At 35.0% G+C, this 20,473-nt stretch overlaps 2 protein-coding genes across 3 annotated transcripts; one reads left to right on the forward strand and one right to left on the reverse strand.

Annotated features, from left to right (window-relative positions):
• Nucleotides 1–2,245: 2,245 nt before the first annotated feature.
• Nucleotides 2,246–6,973, forward strand: LOC136803315 (zinc finger protein sens-like). The gene is made up of 3 exons (XM_067060040.1): nt 2,246–2,932; nt 5,141–5,263; nt 5,769–6,973. Exons 1-3 carry the CDS (start codon nt 2,782–2,784, stop codon nt 6,599–6,601), a joined length of 1,107 nt encoding a protein of 368 aa, XP_066916141.1. The 5' UTR covers nt 2,246–2,781; the 3' UTR covers nt 6,602–6,973.
• Nucleotides 6,974–8,745: 1,772 nt separating this feature from the next.
• On the reverse strand, nt 8,746–19,892 carry LOC136803311 (caspase-3-like). Of its 2 annotated transcripts, none has more exons than XM_067060036.1 (5): nt 19,863–19,892; nt 14,371–14,507; nt 13,705–13,878; nt 12,289–13,155; nt 8,746–9,414 (listed from the first exon to the last, which is right to left on the reverse strand). In XM_067060036.1, exons 2-5 carry the CDS (start codon nt 14,483–14,485, stop codon nt 9,143–9,145), a joined length of 1,428 nt encoding a protein of 475 aa, XP_066916137.1. In that variant the 5' UTR covers nt 14,486–14,507; nt 19,863–19,892; the 3' UTR covers nt 8,746–9,142. The 2 variants fall into 2 exon arrangements, with proteins under 2 accessions (XP_066916137.1, XP_066916136.1); XM_067060035.1 differs by lacking the exon at nt 19,863–19,892 and adding an exon at nt 16,520–16,611.
• Between the last annotated feature and the right edge of the window lie 581 nt (nt 19,893–20,473).

The following is a 20,473-nucleotide window of genomic DNA, read 5'->3' on the forward strand; positions in this document are numbered from 1 at the left end:
AATTTTATGAAAAGTTTGTTGTGCACAAAATATTCTAGACGACTATATTGATGCTCCTGTCGAGTTTTCTACTTCCTATTTTTTACTGAGTTAAGTCGTCTAGCATGCTAGACTAAAAAAAGCTTGAAATTCTGTTTGGCGCGCAAAAATTAAAAAAAAAATCTTACTGAAGTCTGCCTCAATACATATCCATTTGAAAATCATTTTTAATCTTTTCTTTTTTTTAAATTTCACTCCTGATTAGCTTTCCAACAAACACAGAAAAGCTATATAATTATGTGAGAAATTATTATTTTTCCGCTGCAAATTATTTTGAGACAGTCTTTAGAGATATTGCTGGCTACTCTACATGATGATTTTGATTTCGGCCTATTGAATTTATATATTTTCTTAGGTTTGCCGAAAAATTTGGGAAAACGGGCACCATTTTGCAGCTTCCAACTCTAGCCAGAAAAAGATTGTTCTTCTTTAAAATTGGTGATTTTCAATCTCAGTACCCATTGACGGGAAAGGTCAATGGGTACGTCTAAAAATAATCATATTATGAAATATTAAGTGAAGTTCCTAAGGTAGATAATTCAACCCAACCACAAATCAAAGAGACTCATTGAACCTATTTTTTTATTTCAATTCTTTTTCTTTGTTTTGTAAGCGTGGGAACGACCTATTTCACGATACGTGTCCAGATTTTTGGCGCCAATTCTTCTTCAGTTATTTTGACCCGCTATTTGTACTTGAACGTAACATTTCCTACTTCCTTAAGTGGGCCTAAAAATGTAACCCACACAAAATAATTTAGGTTGAGTTTTGGGAAAAATTTAAGAAAATTGCAAGTACACGACCACCCTTAGAATTGTAGAGATCAGCCATTTTTTTTCAAAATAACCTGAAACTTCCGCAATTGCAGGAATTCGTCATTCTTTAACTTCCCAATTTTAAATTAGAACAGCAGATTTGTTCGAATTTTGGTCAATTTTTATAACCACAGATAGTTTTGCATAAAAAAGCCAATAAGAACATTTTAACGCTCAAAATTGTCAAAAAAATAAGCACATTCAGGCTCAGCTAAAATTAAGATATTCTGATAAAGAAAACGTGTGTTTACTTAATATTTCAGCCAAATAATCTTTTTATTTCAGCAAAATATACTAATATTTGAAAAAATTGATACGAGAGATTAGCAATCAATGGTTGCCAACTCTTGGAAACAAATGGAGGCACATTTCATTGGATATTTCAAGGAAGCTGAATGAATGGACAGAAAGTGGTGGTGAGTTTTTTCATTGTTTTTGTCTTATTTGGAAAGTTACACTTTTGAATTATACTGGGCCTAGCGATATATAATAAGTAGAAAGAAAGCTTGTTGAAGGTTTTGTTTTTAAATAAGAGTTATATCGTTTGCTTACTCTTCAATTTTAATTCACAAGCTTTTTCACATTGGATTGACACGGATGTGGAGCAATATTGGTAAGAAAGAGGAAAAGAAAAAGATCTTTTTGCTTATATCAGCATAATATGAAAATAGGCAGACACTGTCCTGATATGAAATATGTGTGATATGAAACGGGAACACTTATGTAAAAAAAACCTTTAGAATACATAGAAGGTTGTTGGATGGCAGCTGATTCGATCATTTTTCGAAAAATAAAAATTATGAAATTTTCATTTTTGAATTTCTATCCCAACTTAAGAATAATGCAAAAATATCTTTTTACGATTTCCCTAAAATATTAAGAACATCCATGACGAAATGGAAAAACATTCTTATTCTTGTAATAGAAAAAGTGTTTAAGGCAATTTTAATGTCCATCTTTTATTTCGAAGAAGCTTCAAATCACTAGGTTTACAATCACGTCGAATTTCATGTAAACAAAGCTATATTCCCAACGGGAAATAAACACTAGTTAATTTGGTTCACACATGTGTCGCCAGTCAAATGTCCTTTTGAAAAACCACAACGGAATATTTATATCCTGTTCAAAGAAGAAAATGTCTCTCAACTAGAAGAATAAATGGTTACTGTGGTCAAAGAAATATAAATTATGCCACCAGCTTAGTCCTCAAAAAGATAACCTATTCAGCTGATTCAAAAATTAAGTAACTTTCTATTGATGAAAATATACAGAATTTCTATAGTATAAACAAAAGAACACACATTCTGTATAAACAATAGAAACAATCGAAACATAATTAACACTTTGAAAATTAATTGTTTTAGCAACCAATAAAATCAATCTGGTGGAGGAGGCTTATTCAAGAAAGCTTGTATAGGCCGCAATTAGCTCAGAGACGCCTGATTTTAGATTCATCTATCATTGATTATAAGAATGAACGCTGGTTAAAAAAGGGACGCTTTGACTTTTCTTTTCAACCAGTTAGCATTTCGTTCATTTACTCTAATGGGCTAACACGCAAAACTTTGATTAAAATTAAAGTTAGTGTTTCTTTCTTAGAAGATTGAGTGTAGTGATTGCTTTCTTTGACCAGATTTGCATCGGCTTGCTTGGAGATTTTTCTTTTATGCTTCATGAAAAAAAATCATACTTTATCCAGATTTTAATTGATCGAAATCTACTGATTGGGAAGAATCACTTTGGTGTCAAGTCAAGATTTTTTGGATTAACAACTTTTTAAAGAGAGGGTATTTTCAAGAAATCGAGCCATTTGTAGATTGTTACCCCTTTGGTGAAATTGTGTATGATATTTAGCTGTTTGATAGCTAACAAGGAGGAGTAGTAGTAGTTGGTGAATTTTGACCGACACTGACATCGCGAGGATAGAATGCCGAAATCATTTTTATTGAAACGGACAGCCAATTTGAATCAAGATGAGTTGGTCCAACCACAAGGAGATGCTTTAGCACTTGTAAAAAATGAACAGCGTGAAAACGAAAGCGAAAGTGATGATGATGAAGAAAACCAATGGAGGATCGGTGAGTTCTCTCAAATATTTTCTTTTCAGAGCATTTCAGTTGTTTTTCCAAGTTTATCTCCCGTCAATCTCAGCGAAGTATGAAAAGAGACTTTTTTTGCCTTAGCATTTAGCAAAATTCAACAAAATTCAACAAAATTAGAATCTAGGCTAATTTGTCGTATTGAGTCTATTTTCCGTCTGAGATGAATAACTTTCTTTGACCATTAGTAGGGGGCCAAGCCTTTTTATGACCAAAATAGTTACGCCATAAGCAAAACTGCAAGGAAAAATGGGTGGGAAAATAGCTGATTTTCAGGGATGAGCTGGAGTTTTTACAAGATACTTCACTAATTGGTTATTTGAAGTAATAGAGATGACGCGTTCTTTAGAAAAAGTAACAAAATTGTTTTATTACATCTTAACGACCAACCAAATCAAACGAGAGCTTGTAAAAACTCCAGCTTGTCCCGATTTTCAAAAGTAAAAATAAACGAAAATGATTGGTACCATCTGAAAGAGCATGAAACTCTGAGCAAAAAAATATATTACAGCAACTCTCTGACTAAAACACGCAAAGAAATACAGCCGCTTGAAGTTCGACGACGACCGACGTCAGTACGATTAATCAAATCACAGTAAAGCTGACAGTTAGTTGTTCTTTAAGCTGTTGTATTTCTTTGTGTGTTTTAGTTAGAGAATTGTTGTAATACAGTTTTTTGCTCAGAATTTCATGCTCTTTCAGACGGTACCAACATTTTCGTTTATTTTGATTTTTGAAAATCAGCTATTTTCCTACCCCTTATTTTTTCCATGAAGTTTTGCCTATGGCGTCACTATTTTGGTCACAAAAAGTTTTCCCGGGCCTTATCCGCGTCCTCCCTCTCAAAAATATCTTGTAATATACAGTTCTTTGGAACAGACTAAAATGGCTAGGTCGTAAAAAAGATGTCACGGAACCCCAAGCTTGCCCCCCCCCCCTACTACATAGAGAATTTTTCATCTTCATTTGGTCATTTTATACGAAGACGAATTTTCTCATTCCGTTTAATTTACAGTTGAGTCTCCATAACTCGAACACGCAAGGGAAATACAGATTTGTTCGAGTTAAGGAAATTTCGAGTTATGGCTTGAGGTATATAAGGCATTGTTAACTGAAGGGTCGAGTAAACTTGTTCGAGTTAAGGAGACATTCGAGTTGTAGAGGTTCGAGTTAAAGAGTATTTTCTACAACGCTTGTCCGAATTCACTCATGTTTATGCCGACATTCAAGAATTTTTATCTTGACCGTTCGCTTTTACAGTTTCGGAAAATCAGCGTTAATATTCACGCAGCTAATAAATTGATTTTTTTTAATATTAACATATTTTAATTACTAATTAATTTGTTTAATTTCTTGCTAATTAGCGAAGTAGAATCATTCTGAACATGAGTAATTAATTCAAACTGCATGTCCAATCTTTTTAGCTGATTTCAAAAGCGACATTTAAATAACTTCAAAAACTGATGTATGGGGACTCCAACCAATATTTCTTCTCTGTACATTTTGCTTTTTGGATCAGAACTGATTACACTCTTCTTTGTTACATTGTACAGTAGAGTCTCTTTAACTCGAACCTCTATAACTCGAATGTCTCCTTTCTTCGAACAAGTTTTATGGTCCACAACTAGTCTAGCAAGCTAGACGACTAATTCAGACATATTAGAAATAAAGCAAAAAAGTAAATTTTAGTCGTCTAGAAACCTTTGTGCACTAACTCCAAACAAAAAAAAAGTGTCAATATCGCAATTAAAATTGTTTCCCGCTCAAAAACAATTCTTGAAAACAAAATGTGTGTGGATTTGTGTGTTAAAAATGTTTCATTTGAGTTGATTTCATTTTGAGAGTTTGTTGTTGCTTAATAAATTGTTTTCACGTTTGTTTTCCCGCTACGCAAGTTTCTGCGTAGCTAGGCCCGGTATCTATAAGGCTGGAACACCGGATTCTTCCAGTCGTTTATACAAACTAAATCCCGTATCATTATTTGTGTTTATTATTAGTATTATATGCATTATAAACGACTCCAGTCTACTCCACAACTCAAAATTTCCTTAACTCGAACAAATTTGCGTCCCCCCTGCGTGTTCGAGTTGGTCCTGTCACAAGAGGGCCTCTAAACCGATCTTGTACAAAAAACCTTTTTATCTTTAAGGTACAGTTTTATTTAATTCCCAAATTTTTTATTTTCAGAAACGGATAGCAAAGTAGATGTTTGCTCATTGGGCGAAGATGGCGAAGATGATCGGTCGAGTTTCAGCAGTGAATGTCCAAGCAACACAAGTGAAAAGGAAAATCATCGTATGGCCACTGAAGGTAAGAAATAAAAAACTCATCGTCACGTGATCACGTAAACTTTTTTTATCTATCACACATCACAAAAATCGCTAAGATCTGTCTTTACAAAAATAGCTTAATTCACGCATCACGCCTCAAATTTTTTGCCCTATGAAATAATTATGCCAAAATTTTGATCACTCCGTCATGCCAAAAAAAATCGAATCATGCCATCACACAATAAACAGTCCAAATCACGCCATCGTAAGTACAACCTTGTCTCGGTAACTTTTTTAATAAGAAAGTACCGCACCTTTGGAAAATGGACCGCTCCTAAACCTTTTTCTCCGATGTATGAAAAGACCTTAAATTTGAACATTTTGAACATTGAAAGCCACCAGCAAAACATTTAGGAAAAAATTGTGGAAAAGAAAGTCGTTAGATCTTGTGGAGATTGATAAGATGGCTGAAACGGTGGTTCTCCATATAATTGAATGTTCACTTCACTATGTAAAGTATTCTGATATTTACTTTTTGCTTTTAGTTGAATCGTTGAAAAATGGAGTATTTGATTCTGTTCCATTCCCTCGCTCCTTCATGGAATTTCTGAATGATGAAAGAATCACCAAAAGCCTTGAATCCATCGGTGATTACTGCAAAGAAAAACATCGTGAAGTTACCGAACGAATTAGCCAAGAGTTATCCGAAAAACCTTTCCTTGCATCATCAGTGAACAACAAACTTCATCCTAACCTAGCATCTCAGCAACATTTTTACTCCAATAATGTATTACCGAGCATCCAGTCTATCCTTCAATTCCGTAACCATCAACAACATCAACAACAGAATCACCAGAAACAGCAACCACCATATCCAACAGCTAATTTTGCAAATGCTGCTTTCGGTCATCTTCTCAAAGGATTTGAAGCAATTCAACCAGCACCTCATTTCCAGCCAAACCATCTTCTTAACCATCAAATTGCTAATCTGAATCAATCCTTTGAAGATAAACAGCCTTTAGACCGCAATTATCCTTGCAAAATCTGCAGCAAGACATTCAAGAGGTCGTCCACATTATCAACCCACATGATGATTCATGCTAACATCCGACCCTTTGCTTGCACCTTCTGTGGCAAAAGATTTCACCAGAAATCTGATATGCGTAAACATACTTACACCCATACAGGGGAAAAGCCTCATCAATGTAATTTCTGTGGAAAATCATTCAGCCAGTCGTCAAACCTGATAACACATTGCCGCAAACATAAAGGATTTAAACCATTCAGATGTAGCATCTGTTTGGAAGATTTTCAACAGAAAATTGATCTACGTAAACATATGTATACACATCAAAACAAAGATTCGATAAGGCTGTAAACTGTAAAGTTTTGAAGTGATGGATGGAGAAGGTCCAACCAGATGGTGTTTTCATTAATACACAGCTTCAAAGAGAAACACAACATTGTAAGGAGTATTTTAAAATACAGACGTTGCCTAAATGAATAGCTGATACATGAATGGATGAATCAATAGCTGGCTTTCCGACCCAGTCAACTACATTTGCAAGGCCATTTTTAAGGCTGTTTCAAAATGGGGCTGCCTCTTTTCACTTAATAAATCGTAGTAGAGGGAAGGCTTATACAATTGTAAGAAAAGCTCGGTTACACAAATCGTGGCATATTTTACCTTAAAAAAGCCATTGCAGACATTGAAGTTTTTTCGAATTTCTATGGACTTTCAATTCTTCTGGAATCGATTGCTTTAATCGTAGAAATTTTAGCGTTTTAGCGAGTTTTCCCTGTTTTTGCTAAAATAAATCTCGCTAAAACACGCTGAATCGACAGATCGCTAAAATTTATCCGCGCGAAATTTCTGGTTATATTGCCTTGATACATTTTTATCAATAGAAAGGGTTTCAGTGCAAAAAAATGCTAGAAAACGAATTCAATCAATAATGTAAAAATTTATCCACGCGAAATCTTTTGAAATCGTGATTCGCTAAAATAAATCAAGATTTTCCTGGCTCGCTAATATACGCTAAAATTAGTCTCGCTAAAATTTCTACGATTAAAGTAAATGAAATGAAAGCAACGGTCGCTGTTACAAATATTTTAGGTAAATTTTTGTACTCGTTTTATATTTTAGTTTTTATATTTCGTACTTTTTTATATCGTTTAAGGTAGATGTTAAATGTTTTTACATGTTTTATATAATCCTAGAAATTGCCTTATTTTGTCTTAGAAGGTATTTTTTCTTTTATAAGCATAGCGTTTATACGCATATGCAGACTCAGTTTTTGGTACCTAAACAATGGCTAGAGTTAGTTAATAGTTTGAGAACAATAGAATTCTTAGCATAACACGAGCCTGACACTTCCCTATAAAAAACATGTAGTAGGCATAGAAAGCTTTGCTAGATAATATATTGAAAACTTTATCAATGAGGATTGTATGCATTGTAGGGAGTCGTTCTCGATTTCTTAAAACTAATACTCTCGGGTACCTAATAGCCGGGGGGTTTGGAATAAGCAGGGGGGTTGGAAAAAATCTCAAAATTTAATAAGCGGGGGGGTTGGAATAAAAATGTCCTGGGTGGAAAATGTTCGAAAAGGAGGCTGATACAGCAGAATTAGGGCAAACGAGGGAACTTCTAAAAATTTTTTCCCAAAAATCAATAAGCGGGGGGGGTTGGAATAAGAATGTCCTGGGTGGAAAATTTTCGAAAAATTAATTAGCGGGCCCCCCCGGCTATTAGGTACCCGAGAGTAATACTAGTAATAGGTAGGAAAATAAAAAGAAATCAAACATTTCATAGATAAATTTATAACCTTTCTTCAATCGTCTGCATAATATGTCCCTACGATTATTCCTAAATAATCTTAATTTTTCAAAATAAATTCTAAAAATTTTAGAAAAATGTAAAAAATATTGTGTATAAAATACTACTTTGTAATTTAAAGCTATTTTTGTACGGTTTTTTAATATTGAAATAAATAAATTTGATTATTTTTTAATGACAAGTGTGCTGTTGACTATTTCCAGCCATTTCAGAAAAGGATCTATGATTTTATAGAGTAAGCATCCGTTAAAGGATGATACAAACAAATTATAATGTCGTACGTAAACGTGTAGAAAGTTAGAAGGAACTCCCTATGATAAACATGATAGACACTCTCTCAATATGTATCTGCAAATTAGCTCAATTTTACAGATCTTAATGATTGAGTCGGGTCATTTAAATATTAGATACTCGGATTGGTTGGGAAGTTCAGAAGATCTTTTTTAACCCTTTAAGTGCCGATGTCGTATATATACGACATGGGCTATATAGGAGGGCGAAGCCCTCCTGTAATGCCCAGTTTGAGTTAGAAATCGTTATTTTTGGTCGAACTCGTAGGAATTAGATTGTCCTTTATGGTCAAGCAAAAAAAAATTCAAAAGTGAGTCTTTCCAGCGAAATTTTAAGCAAAAAAGTCAAAAAAATGCAAAAAATTGACAAAAATTCACTTTTTTGAGATTCTGCTTTAAATTCAACATTCTTTTAAATCAAGTTCACAAATCTTTTTTTAGATCAAAAAAAGTTTGTTTTTGTTCATTGAATTTCAAAATTCGTGAATAACATTAAGAGTTTATTTATAAATCCAAAGTCAATCCTCTTCTGCCAATACTGTAAATTCAGTAAGGTGTAGTCGATGGCTAGATTCGAATCTATTATATAAGCAACATAAAAACGCATACAAATGCTGGATTAGAAGTTAAATTACTTCCAAAAGTGTAAAACGCGCTAGGTAGATTAAATCTGTTATCCAAAGTACGGTGCAGATTCAAGGTCTCACCTTTTTGTGCTGTTTGAAGAAATGTTGAAAATTTGACTTCAGCCTTCAGCCTAATGTCCACTTAATAATGGACATTCATATTTTCATGATTCAGCTGGTTCTTTCGATTTCTTTTTCGGTGCCACCGTTCGTACCACTGTATCAATATTCTCAGGGAAAAAATACAACTGTTTTCTTAAAGTATATGTTGGATTTGGGATTTGTGGTATGCCAGCACCATGGGAATACTGGGCCACCAGATCGTTTGTATATGTAGCAATATGGTGAATATCATCGGTGGCTGAGTATTTATTTAAAGATTCGCACAATGCTGTGATATACCAAGATCCATCTTTACTTAACCATGCGTCGTGGTCTAAAAGAAACATTCAGTTCAAGACTTAGACGAAACGAAGCCATTCTATTGGTGTCAGAAGTGACGTAAAACTTGAATTTAACCAATAGAATGGCATAGTTTCTAGAGGGGTCAAGACTCCCCCTTAGGTAACACAGGAAAAAATTTCGATTTCCAAGGTTGGAAATTTCATGTTTTCTTTATTGGAAAATAGATAAAATCCAATGGAAAATCCAACCTGGAAATGTGGCTGGGACATTCTCCAAGGTTGGAAATTTTACATTTTCCATGGCTTGGAATTTTCAAAAATCCAGATTGAAAAAAGCCAAAATCCAAATTTAATAAGGTTGGGGTTGGAATTTTTTAAAATTCAGTTGGAAAAAAGCCAAAATCCAAATTGAACAAGGTTGGAATTTTCAAAAATCCAGGTGGAATAAGCCAAAATCCAAACCAAACAAGGTTGGAATTTTCGAAAATCTAGGTTGAAAAAAGCCAAAATCTAAACCAAACAAGGTTGGAATTTTCGTAAATCCAGGTTGAAAAAAGCCAAAATCCAAATTTAACAAGGTTGGAATTTTTTAAAATTCAGTTGGAAAAAAGCCAAAATCCTAGCTAAACAAGGTTGGATTTTTTTAAAATTCCGTTGGAAAAAAGCCAAAATCCAAGCTAAAAAAGGTTGGAATTTTCAAAAATTCAGGTTGAAAAAAGCTAAAATCCAAAAAGTGATGGCAGAGATGTGGAAAAAGAGATCTTAAAACAAGGTCTTTGTCTTTGTGAACAGTCATTCGCTAGCCTAGGCTCGATGGCTCCCGGTCAATCTCTCGTTATTGTTCGCACAGATATGTGGTTGATCTTAGATCACTCACACAGCTCAGCAGGGCACCATTTGGAACTATGACACAAGTACCCTATGTGCTTCACTGTGCAAACTCACTGCGATTGACCGAGTCCACTCCGAAGGGACGCCTCACCTGACCGAAACGTACAGCTTGACTGCTCACATTATAGCCTAACATCTAGGTTACAGCTGTAGCTATACATCAAACCAGTTTTGAGCGAAAAATCACTTGTGGTTTTCTCAAAGGACATGCGCAGAAAATGGTTACAAAAACGTAATTTCCACATGGATTTTTAACGTTTTCCAAACTGTTTGGAGAAACACAAATTTCCCACCCAAAAAGTCATGTTTTCCAACTAGCCTTGGAAAATTGTCATTTCTACATGAGTTTTTTTCACTTGATTTTTTAAGGGCGTTGGTTTATTCTACAAAACCTATGGGTAATTTACGTTTTCCAAATCAGCTTAAGGTAATCGCTGAAATTTCCAATCTTCAATTATAAAACAAAAATTTCCAACCCAAAAATATTGAATTTCCAACCCAAAAATATTGAATTTCCAACCTTGGAAATCGAAAATTTTTTCCTGTGATAAGAGGACCCCCCCCCCTTAAGTGCTAACCCCTCCTTAGGAAATTAATTTAAAATTTCACCCCCCCCCTTAGAAAATCAGTATAAATGAAACAAGCAACATGCTGAATGGACCTACCTAATGATTAACATCAGATGAAAATAAGAAAAAAGTGACAAAAATTGTACAAAAATTCAGAATGGAAATATAAAGCTTGTGTGTTGAATAATGTAAAATGGTAAAAAGGAATTTCCCCAAATACGAAAATCACTTGAACCATTCAGGCCCAAAAAACCTTTTAAGCTGTTTTTGGCCCAAATTTGCACAAAATAATTTTCCTTAAAAATCTTGCTTCGTCACATTTTGGGCATTGCCATTTTGCATCATTGTGCAAAAAATCAAAAAAAATTTTGAATCAACATTGTTAAAAGCTATATTTTCTTATTTGGTTAAAGGGAATTTCCCCCAAAATATGAAAATCCGTTTTTTAAGGCGAATAAGAATTTTCCGGGAAAAACCACTTCAGCCATTCTTTAGAGAATCTTGCTTTCCATCTTTGTACAAAAAATCAGGAAAAAGTAATGACAGGATTTTGCACAAAGTCCAAAAAACCCTTTTTTAGGTAGTTTTTGGCCCAAATTTGCCCAAATAAATTTTTTCTCAAAAATCGGGCTCCGTCACGTTCTGGGCATTGCCATTTTGCATCATTGTGCAAAAAATCAGAAAAAACTAATGAGCCAATCCCGAGAAAAGCTGGTAACAGACGGACGGACGGACGGACGAACGAACGAACGAACGAACGAACGAAACGAACGAACGAACGAACGAACGAACGAACGAACGAACGAACGAACGAACGAACGAACGAACGAACGAACATGGGTTAATTTATAGGACCTCCACCGGGGCACCCGGAGGTAGGTCCAAAAATTGAAATTTCGCATAATTCAAGGAAGATCCCCCTTATCGAAGAAGACCCCCCTTATCTAAGAAGACCCCCCTTAGGTAAGAAGACCCCCCCTTAACTGACAACCCCCCTTAGGAAAGTCATACTTTTAACACCCCCTTGCTTTTGGTTCATCAAAACCCAAGACCACCCCTAAATGTAGGGGGGGTTAGAAACCATGATTGGCTTCATTTTGGTTCGGAGCGGAGCGGAACGGAATACTGCACGTTTTATACAGGAGAATATTTTTACAATTGAAAATTGGCTATTAGTAGGGGAACTATTGGGCGATCAAACCACATATTCTTGAATTTACTGAGGAAGAAACATCCTTTCAGCGCCTTTTAAGTACTTGGAAAAGAGAAAGTAAATACTATCTTTAGAACATCTAAAGCTGATTTTTCAAAACAAAGCAAAGAAAAATACAAACAAAAAACAGCCGAGGCTATGTAACACAATTTAGTCTGTGAGACACAATTTAGTCTGTGAGAAAAAATGTTTGGCAAGCAAATTTAAAATGCGAGGAAATGTGATTAACTTACTCGGTGGTGTTGCATAACCAATGAAATAATCTGATCCCAATGGTGGAGTGTAACGTTTCCCAAACATATTGTCATCCCAAGTACTTGCTCCACCATAACCGCCAGGAGCAGAATCTTTGGTAAAATAAGGTTTTTTAGCGGGTTTTCCACGACACGCTTGAAAGAAGAATAGTTTTGGTTTACCTATTAAACTTTTAACCGATTCAAATTTTCCGAGAACATTGGTTAGTTGTATTTCATCACCATCAGTCCCAACAAGTGTGGATTCAGTACCATGAGTCATAATACAACATGCAAAACAATCATAATAAGTATGATCTAAAGTGGCGAAATATTCTAAACATTTTTCCATACTTTCCGCATCTAAATCATGATACTTTTTAATATCAAACTGTAATCCAGTGAAGGTCTTATCTAAACGTTCAACATCTTTGATGGTGCCGTCTCTATCGTTAATAGTGAGACCATTCTTCTCAAGAGCGAATGAAAAATCACTGTTACTAATGATCAAGAATATACCACGTGGGTTCGAATCCATTTTATATCTTTTTAAAATATCTTTGCTTTCTTTTGGATGGTCTTGTTTCATTGATCCGCCGCTCTTATTTTCATAATTCGACGTTAATACAAACGTCTGTCTGTTCTGAGATCCACAGGATTCCTCAGCTTGTTGGAATGGCGGTGGCGTGAACACCTTTTCTGATAATTCGGGGCGTATCATTTCCTCGGCGATACTTTCAGATGCTCCAGGACTGATGCTTTGGATTGATTGATCATCATGACCTGGACTGAGGCTTTGCAGGTTCAAAGATAGATTTCCTGGAGGAGATGTGAAGGTTTGCGGTGCTAACTCGACAGTGATGGGAGCTAAAATATCAAAATGAGAATGAATGAATAACAAATATAACAAATATAAATATGAATAAACAATTTCTAAAAAAGTACACTAAAATAATGATATCTATACCGTCTGAAAGAATTCTGCATAAAAAGGTCCGAAACATATTCTTAGACCTTCATACTGTCACAAGTTTATGGGTACACAGTGATGGCGTACACATTGAGTTTAAAGCCCGAAGGACTAGACTTCAATCTCTAACCTTTCTCAGGCAAGAAAAAGTGAAGCCTTAAAAAATGCGCCGCATTTTTGACGACAGATTGAATCTAGCAATTCCTTTGTTTACGATTGATATTTTTTTCGAAATTTAGCGGTAAATTTTAGTTTCAATCTGTCATTTGTGTAAAAACCAGGCGAGCCGCTCAAGGCCGCGCAACTTTGGTAGGATTTGTTGGCTTCAAATCCTACCAAGGAGATTGACTTCTAGCCCTTCGGGCCTATACTTCATTGGGCGTACATCTTAAATGGCTGCATTAACTGAGTGACACATTACAAGAGAAGTAATATATAAGAAATACCTTCAGTTTCTTTTGAAATTTCTTGAAATTTTTTGATTCGTTGCACGAGGTCAATACGACCAATAGTTTCCATGATATCAATCAAGGTATCGAAATTATTTTGTCCTAGTTGCCCTTCTCCCTCCATGTATTGGAAAAATTCCAAAGGTGTTTGAATTTTCTCATTTTTGCCAGCTAGAAATGACAGAAAGATTTTCTAGGTTTTCTTTGCAAACCAGCTAACTAGATTTTCATGTATTGGAAAATTTTTAAAGGTGTGTATCTTTTCTCATTTCTTCCGGCTAAAATTTAAAAATATTTCAGCAGCCACACTTCTCTTTTCAATAAAAACATTAGGCTCAATACACCAAAATTTATTCATGTTCAATTAGTAAATGTTTACCTAAAATTACCAACTTTACTGGATAAACAAGAGAATTATTTTTTTTGGAATGGGAATAAATTTTTCATGTTTTCTCTCTCTTTATTTATAAGTCCATCAATTTGGGACAAGATGGGGTTTTTACAAGCTCTTATTTGATTTGGTTGGTCGTTAACCATTAATAAAACAATTTTGTTACTTTTTCTAAAGAACGCGTCATCTTTATTACTTCAAATGACCAATTATTGAAGTATCTTATAAAAACTCCATCTCATCTGATCAATTTGGAATAAATTTTTACAAACCTGGAACTCCCAAAAAGAATTTCATTTCATCTAGTTTCGCTTTGATGATTGAGTCTGATAGCCAGCCAATCAGCTTTCTGTATTCACGTTTGGTAGTAGAATTGCCAGGTGTCATCGTATACAAACTTCCAATCCACCTAATAAACAATAGAAGACTTTATTAGTGGGAAAAATCAATGTGTGAGGGACCCCTTAGTCCCTAATTGGATAACATCTTGTCCTAAAATAAACAATATTTGTGAGAAAACATTAATCCTTTCAGTGCTTAGCATCTCCTATTAATTAAATCTCTTTGCATCATTCTGAGGTTTGCTCAATACTCTTAATTATGAGTTATTAATATTTTTTATAGTCTTGCTCTAGTCTATCCTGGTGTGTAGTTGCTAACTATTATCTTGTCTTTTGTCTAATTAAACCACTACATATTATTTTCACTTATTAAGATACACTACTAGTGCAGTCTAAATGTGCCAAAAGTCAATAACATTGTGCACAAAGGCGTACAAGCACGAGACTTTGCACAATTGTAGTTTAGGGGTTAAAAATGGATTTAAATCCAATCCAATCCAAAAAATTGGCACCTGTTTGTGTATTTTACAGACCAGAACAGGTTCCCAGGCTAAAATGAATTTTTTTTCGAAGGGTCATAAAAACGCGATATTCAATGTCAAGTAAGTTTAACTCTCAATCAAAGCTATCCATTTAGACATTGAAAGGTCCTCTATTTAATTTGATAGACATAAACTTTTTCAGGTATGGTCCTTGAATTTTTGCCGACGTCAGCAATTACATCATTTTTCTTCATTTTTAAAAAGCCTTCCTCAATAACTTTTTTTGGCTTCATTTTCAGATATAGGTTGTAATGTTTTTCTAAACAAGCATGAAAAATGCTTTCCAACGGTATGTAACATGATATACTTTGGAGAAAAATAAATTCAATTTAGCCATGGAACCTGTTCTGGCCTGTAAAATACACAAACATGTGCCAATTTTTTGGGTCTGAGATTTAAATCCATTTTTGACCCCTAAACTACAATTGTGCAAAATTTCATGCTTGCACGCCTTTGTGCACAATTTTTACACAATTAGACCGTACTATACCTACTCCAAGTATCTCTCCACTTTTCCCTTATTTCAACAAAACTTGTACATAATACCAACAATATTTATCTTAAATTTTACACGTGTCCAGTATGGGTTTTACATCTTATATTACTTAACAAATAGATAGAAAGAACAGAAATAGAAACGGGAATGCTAATTTGAAACAAATGTCAGTCAGATAGTTCCCTCAAATTTGGTATACTCATGAACATATAAACGACTGGACATCTATCTTTTATTGTTTCTTTGAAGCGAGCTTCGTTGCCGCCTGTATTTCAAAATTGATATGAAAAATCCGACAACATTCCGTTATAATTTTATTTCTTTGAATTACTTAGGTAAAAAGATTGATAGATCTTGAACATTACTCCTAATGTACAAAAAAAATTATTTTCGAATTTTTTTACAAGTTTGCAATATATTTTATCAACATTTTCAACTCTGAAATGCAGAATTTCAACTGCGTGTATACTTTTGAATCTCTTTTGTCACTCCAATAATTTTTTTTATGACTTGAAAAAAATAGCTTGCCAAAGTTGAGAGCCTGTGTAATAAGAATATCAAAATTAGAATGTGACACTCTCTAAACTTATTAGACACTTTTAAGTCAAAATTTAAAAATATTAGTCTGAGTTTTGACAAGCTGACGATGGTTTTGCCTCTGTTATCTTTGTTATGATAAAGATAAAAGACTTGAGAAGAGTAGAACAACAGAGACTTTTGTCGAAGTTTTGACGTTGTTAGCAAGGTATTCCCAAGTGGTATATCATCAAAATCTATTGTTTCATTTTGTGCTTTTAACGAGGCGACAACGAAGCTAGCAGCCTTTTCTACAAAAAGATAAAGGAGATGGATGTCCAGTCGTTTATATGTTCATGGTATACTGCATGTACATAAGGTGCTGGTAGGCAAAGATGATTTAAACATCAATCAATATAAATTGTACCAAAAAAGCTTGTATTTATTAAAAGGATCTGATCTACGGAAAAGAATATTTCATTTATGTGTGTTAAAAGAGATCCAATAAATTCTGCACAAAAGTTACCTATTTTCTGCTTGAATCTTGAATTCTGTTTCTTGTATGTATATAGGAAAAATGAAAAAGTGACGTTTATACTGCATTTGCGAATGCAATTCAATATATGGAGAGAAAAAACTATGTATGGTTAACCATGGCTTTTGTGCTATGTTGTACTCTTGACATGAAAATTTTTTTTATTTAAACTAGGAAAGAGTTGATTCATAGTTCGGAAGGAGTCATTACCCCCTACGTTAGAGCTTCCCCCTACCATCCTAGGTTCTCCCCCCCGCAAAAAAATAAAAAATCATATTACCATGGTTATACCAGTGAAAAAGCAAGAACAAACTGCCATCTTTACTTCAATTATTGATTGCACATTACATTATTACACCGAAGAGCTCAATTTCAAAATAAAACAGAGATAATATTCAACCCTTTCCTACAGGTTTGTGGGAATGTACTATTATCTCCCCATTCATCCAGTGTGGAAATGATGCAAAGTCCACTCCGAATTGTTATATTTGTTTTAAAAAACTGAGGTCTACGCCAAAAAAAAGTTCTGTGTCCAGGGCTTGGGTGGGGTTCAGGGGGCGAAGCCCCCAAAAGCCCTGGGATATTTGATTTTCTCACCCCTAAAAGTTGCTCATAAGCTTTATATTATATTTACACTCTACGAGCAAGGTGGATGCGCTTAAACCTAGCGTCATAAAATCGGGCGTTAGAATGGGGGTGCCTCTTGTGCCAATACGCCAAAAACTGTGCACCATTTCCAGCCTGGTCATTCATAAAGACAGAAATGGCGCATTTGATAAAAAAGGGGCCGTATCCTGAAAACAAAGGAACGTGGTCCGTCCATCTTAAACATGGCAAAACCGGCAGCTGTTTATTTTCAATTTCCAATACTGCCTGACTCATAGTTTGAGACTCTATTTTGCTGCCTTTTTTCACTGACTGGAACTACTCTTTTTTAAACCTAAAAACAAAAAGCAAACACAAGTTATTTATGCGTTCGTGATCACGACCTAAGGAAATTTGAACTTGAAAGAAGAATCATTTTGAATTGAATGTTTCAAACATATCAGTTTCAAACATACTAAAAAATAAAGTTAGAAGACATTATATACAGATTTCTCAATTGTGTTGATTCACAATCGAATCTCAATGGAACGGAGGATTCTTGGGTAATATTCGATTGTGTTCAATAGCGTTCGAGTAACGTTTGATTGGTTCAATTGATTGTAAATTACCCGGGGGGGGGGGGATACTACAGTGTAGCTCTAAAGCTCTTAAACAGCATATCTAATAACATGAAAACCTGTGAAAACCAGAATATGATTCTTCAATGGGAATCAAAACTATACAAACATCAATATATCAGATCTAACAAAATTAATAACGGCACTGTCATTATTGACAATAAAACAAAAGATTTTCTGTCAAGAGTCTTGTAAACATTCCAACAACTTCCATCTAAATGATCTGTCACAGCTGAGTCTACCATTTTTAACACAGTCCGAGGATTGAGCCCACTGACCTTTATATAACCCTGGACCAAACAATATCTGCCATCTTTGATTGGAGTTTTTTTAGAATTGGTACCCAAGGAGAAGCCATTGCAATGTTAAAAATTAACGTCTAATGCCGCTACATCATCAAAAAAATTTGAGGAAAAGTAGACCTAGCGCTCTCGATGCATTTACACCGCTATCGAGTTAGTAGTGCCGACATTAGGGTACCAATTTTCAAAAAACTCCGATCAAAGATTTTGCTTGGCTGGGATTGAGAAGCTTTGTCCAGGGTATATAAAGGTCAGTGATTGAGCCTAGACTGCTCGCAGAACGCCCAGGAGCTCCCACGCGGGTGAAAAATTTAACCGGTCGATCGTTTTCTCAAGCGAAGAGTATGCGAAGAGTATGCGAAGCGATTCTAGCTTTACAATGGAGCCTCGGATCATCAGTGGATAGTATTCAATCATCATTACAGTATCCCAGATTATCCTTTTATTTTCATTTCTAGTGCTTTTGCAAAAAAAGTAAAAATTTAAAAATTGTAGTTTTTACTGCTCTATTCACATATACTGAATTTGAAAGATCTTCTGTTCTATGTGGCGTTTTTTTTGCAAACTGCAAAAAACTGATTTTTTCCCGTTTTTCCGGGAATTCAGCTCAAGTGCTGGGGTTCAGTATAGGGTACAAAGTCTAAATATGTGTTTCCCGTAATTTTTGTATGAAGAGTTAGGTCTACACTGTACTAGGGTTGCGGGTTGCGAGCTGACGGGGGGGGGTGGACTTTGGACCCTTACCGGGACTAAAAAGGAGAAAACAAAGGAACATTTTGGGAATTTTACGACTCTTAGCGGGACAAATTTGACCAATTTGGACCAAATTTCAATCTTTCAGGGGGTAAAAAGTTGAAATTTTCCTAATTTTCCGACCCTTAGTTGGACTGAAATTTGATTTTCTGATTTTTCCGACCCTTAGCGGGACTTTGGAAGTCCAAAAAAGGTACCCTTAAGGGCGGTTCATACCGTACCATCCATTTGCCTAAGTAATTCCCCCCAGGAAATTACCTTTGATTGATCTTCAATTATGTTTGATTACGTTTATGTTCGATAAGTTTGATTGCAATTAAATTAAATTTGATCACTCCTTTAGAGCTTTTTTAGCGTGGACGAACCAAGCGAACGTAATCAAATAATTGCGATTCGATTGTCAAACGTAATCAAATCTTAATCGAACGGCCGAATCCTGGGTAATTGCGTTTGAGTAAGGTTAGATTGGTTCGATTAATAGTTGCTTATATTCAATAGACCTTTTTTCAAAGAGGCCACCCTGTTGAATAATTATGTAGTCCATCAGAAAAACAATGATAAAACCAGTAATTATGCATGGCTCTATCATTGTTTTTATGGCTGGAGTACATAATTATTCAACAGGACGTCCTCTTTGAAAAAAGGTCTATTGGTTCGATTGATTGTCAATTACATTCAATTACGATTATATTCGATGAGTTTGATTGCGCCCCGTTAGAGCTTTTTAGCGTGGGCGGCCGAGCGCTTTTAAGTCCCGTACGAAAGTGAATAAAATCTACGAACGTAATTGAAGCAATCGAACGGCAAATCCTGGGTAATATTCGATTGCAATTCAATTGCGTTCGACAATCAAATTGCAATAATTCGATTGTGTTCAATTGCGTTCAATTGATTCGGCGTTCGATTCGTTCGATTGACATCGTCTGGAAAAACTTAGTCTTAAAAAATAGTAAAATGTAATATGAGAAAGACCTTGATCTTGTCTACGATATAAAAAGTAGGGAAAGGTATATTATTGCAGAATAATTGAGATTAAAGAAACTGTTTAGTACAAACCTGCTAAAAGCTTCTGGCGTGTTCTGGCTGGACTGCAATCAAGGTCATAATATTTGAGAAAAAAGGGAAATCCACCGGGAAGTTTTTGAACCACAATCGATTTGTAAGTGCTCTAAAGTAGGTTGGAAGGGTAGAGTTTTAACTCTGAGTTTTAACATGAGACTTAAGACTTAGGACCTTAGGATCTCAGGATCCAAAAGTTCAAAAATAGTCCAATAAGACTCAGAATATAGCCTGGAAGTCTGCCAACCCCTCCCAAATTGAAATATTCGATTAAATTAAAAAGATAGCCAAAAATCGACTTTCTCGCCAGAACTTTAAATCTTGAAAAACGTTAAAATAGCCAAAATTCTCAATATATTATGACCTTGATTGTGGCTGAGCTGATGCTAGATTTGTCAAAAAAGTGAAAGTAATAGAAAATCGAGAAGGGAAAGTCCCTTTGTTATTTACTAATTGGTTCATCACGGTCCGCAGTATAGGCATTTTGTCGGCTGACGGTAAAAGGCGGATTTGCTTAAAACTTGGCGGGAAAAATATTTTCCAGCGTGGTGTCCGCAGTCAAGATGGCGACAGAATTTTTAACTTTGCATGAGGTTTCAGCAGTTTTA

This window comes from Clytia hemisphaerica, unplaced genomic scaffold, assembly GCF_902728285.1.
Source record: "Clytia hemisphaerica strain Z4C2 unplaced genomic scaffold, Clytia hemisphaerica genome assembly, whole genome shotgun sequence".
Lineage (NCBI taxonomy): Eukaryota > Metazoa > Cnidaria > Hydrozoa > Leptothecata > Clytiidae > Clytia > Clytia hemisphaerica.

Bases quoted from the DNA above. Each gene is read 5' to 3' on its own strand.
- LOC136803315 (XM_067060040.1), top strand. From the start codon at position 2,782: ATGCCGAAATCATTTTTATTGAAACGGACAGCCAATTTGAATCAAGAT. The intron at 2,933-5,140 runs GTGAGTTCTCTC...TTTTATTTTCAG, and splicing joins AGAAAACCAATGGAGGATCG to AAACGGATAGCAAAGTAGAT. The intron at 5,264-5,768 runs GTAAGAAATAAA...TTTTGCTTTTAG, and splicing joins TCATCGTATGGCCACTGAAG to TTGAATCGTTGAAAAATGGA.
- LOC136803311 (XM_067060035.1), bottom strand. From the start codon at position 16,596: ATGCAGTATAAACGTCACTTTTTCATTTTTCCTATATACATACAAGAA. The intron at 13,879-14,370 runs GTTTGTAAAAAT...TGTCATTTCTAG, and splicing joins ATTCTTTTTGGGAGTTCCAG to CTGGCAAAAATGAGAAAATT. The intron at 9,415-12,288 runs GTAAGTTAATCA...TGTTTCTTTTAG, and splicing joins TGGTTATGCAACACCACCGA to ACCACGACGCATGGTTAAGT.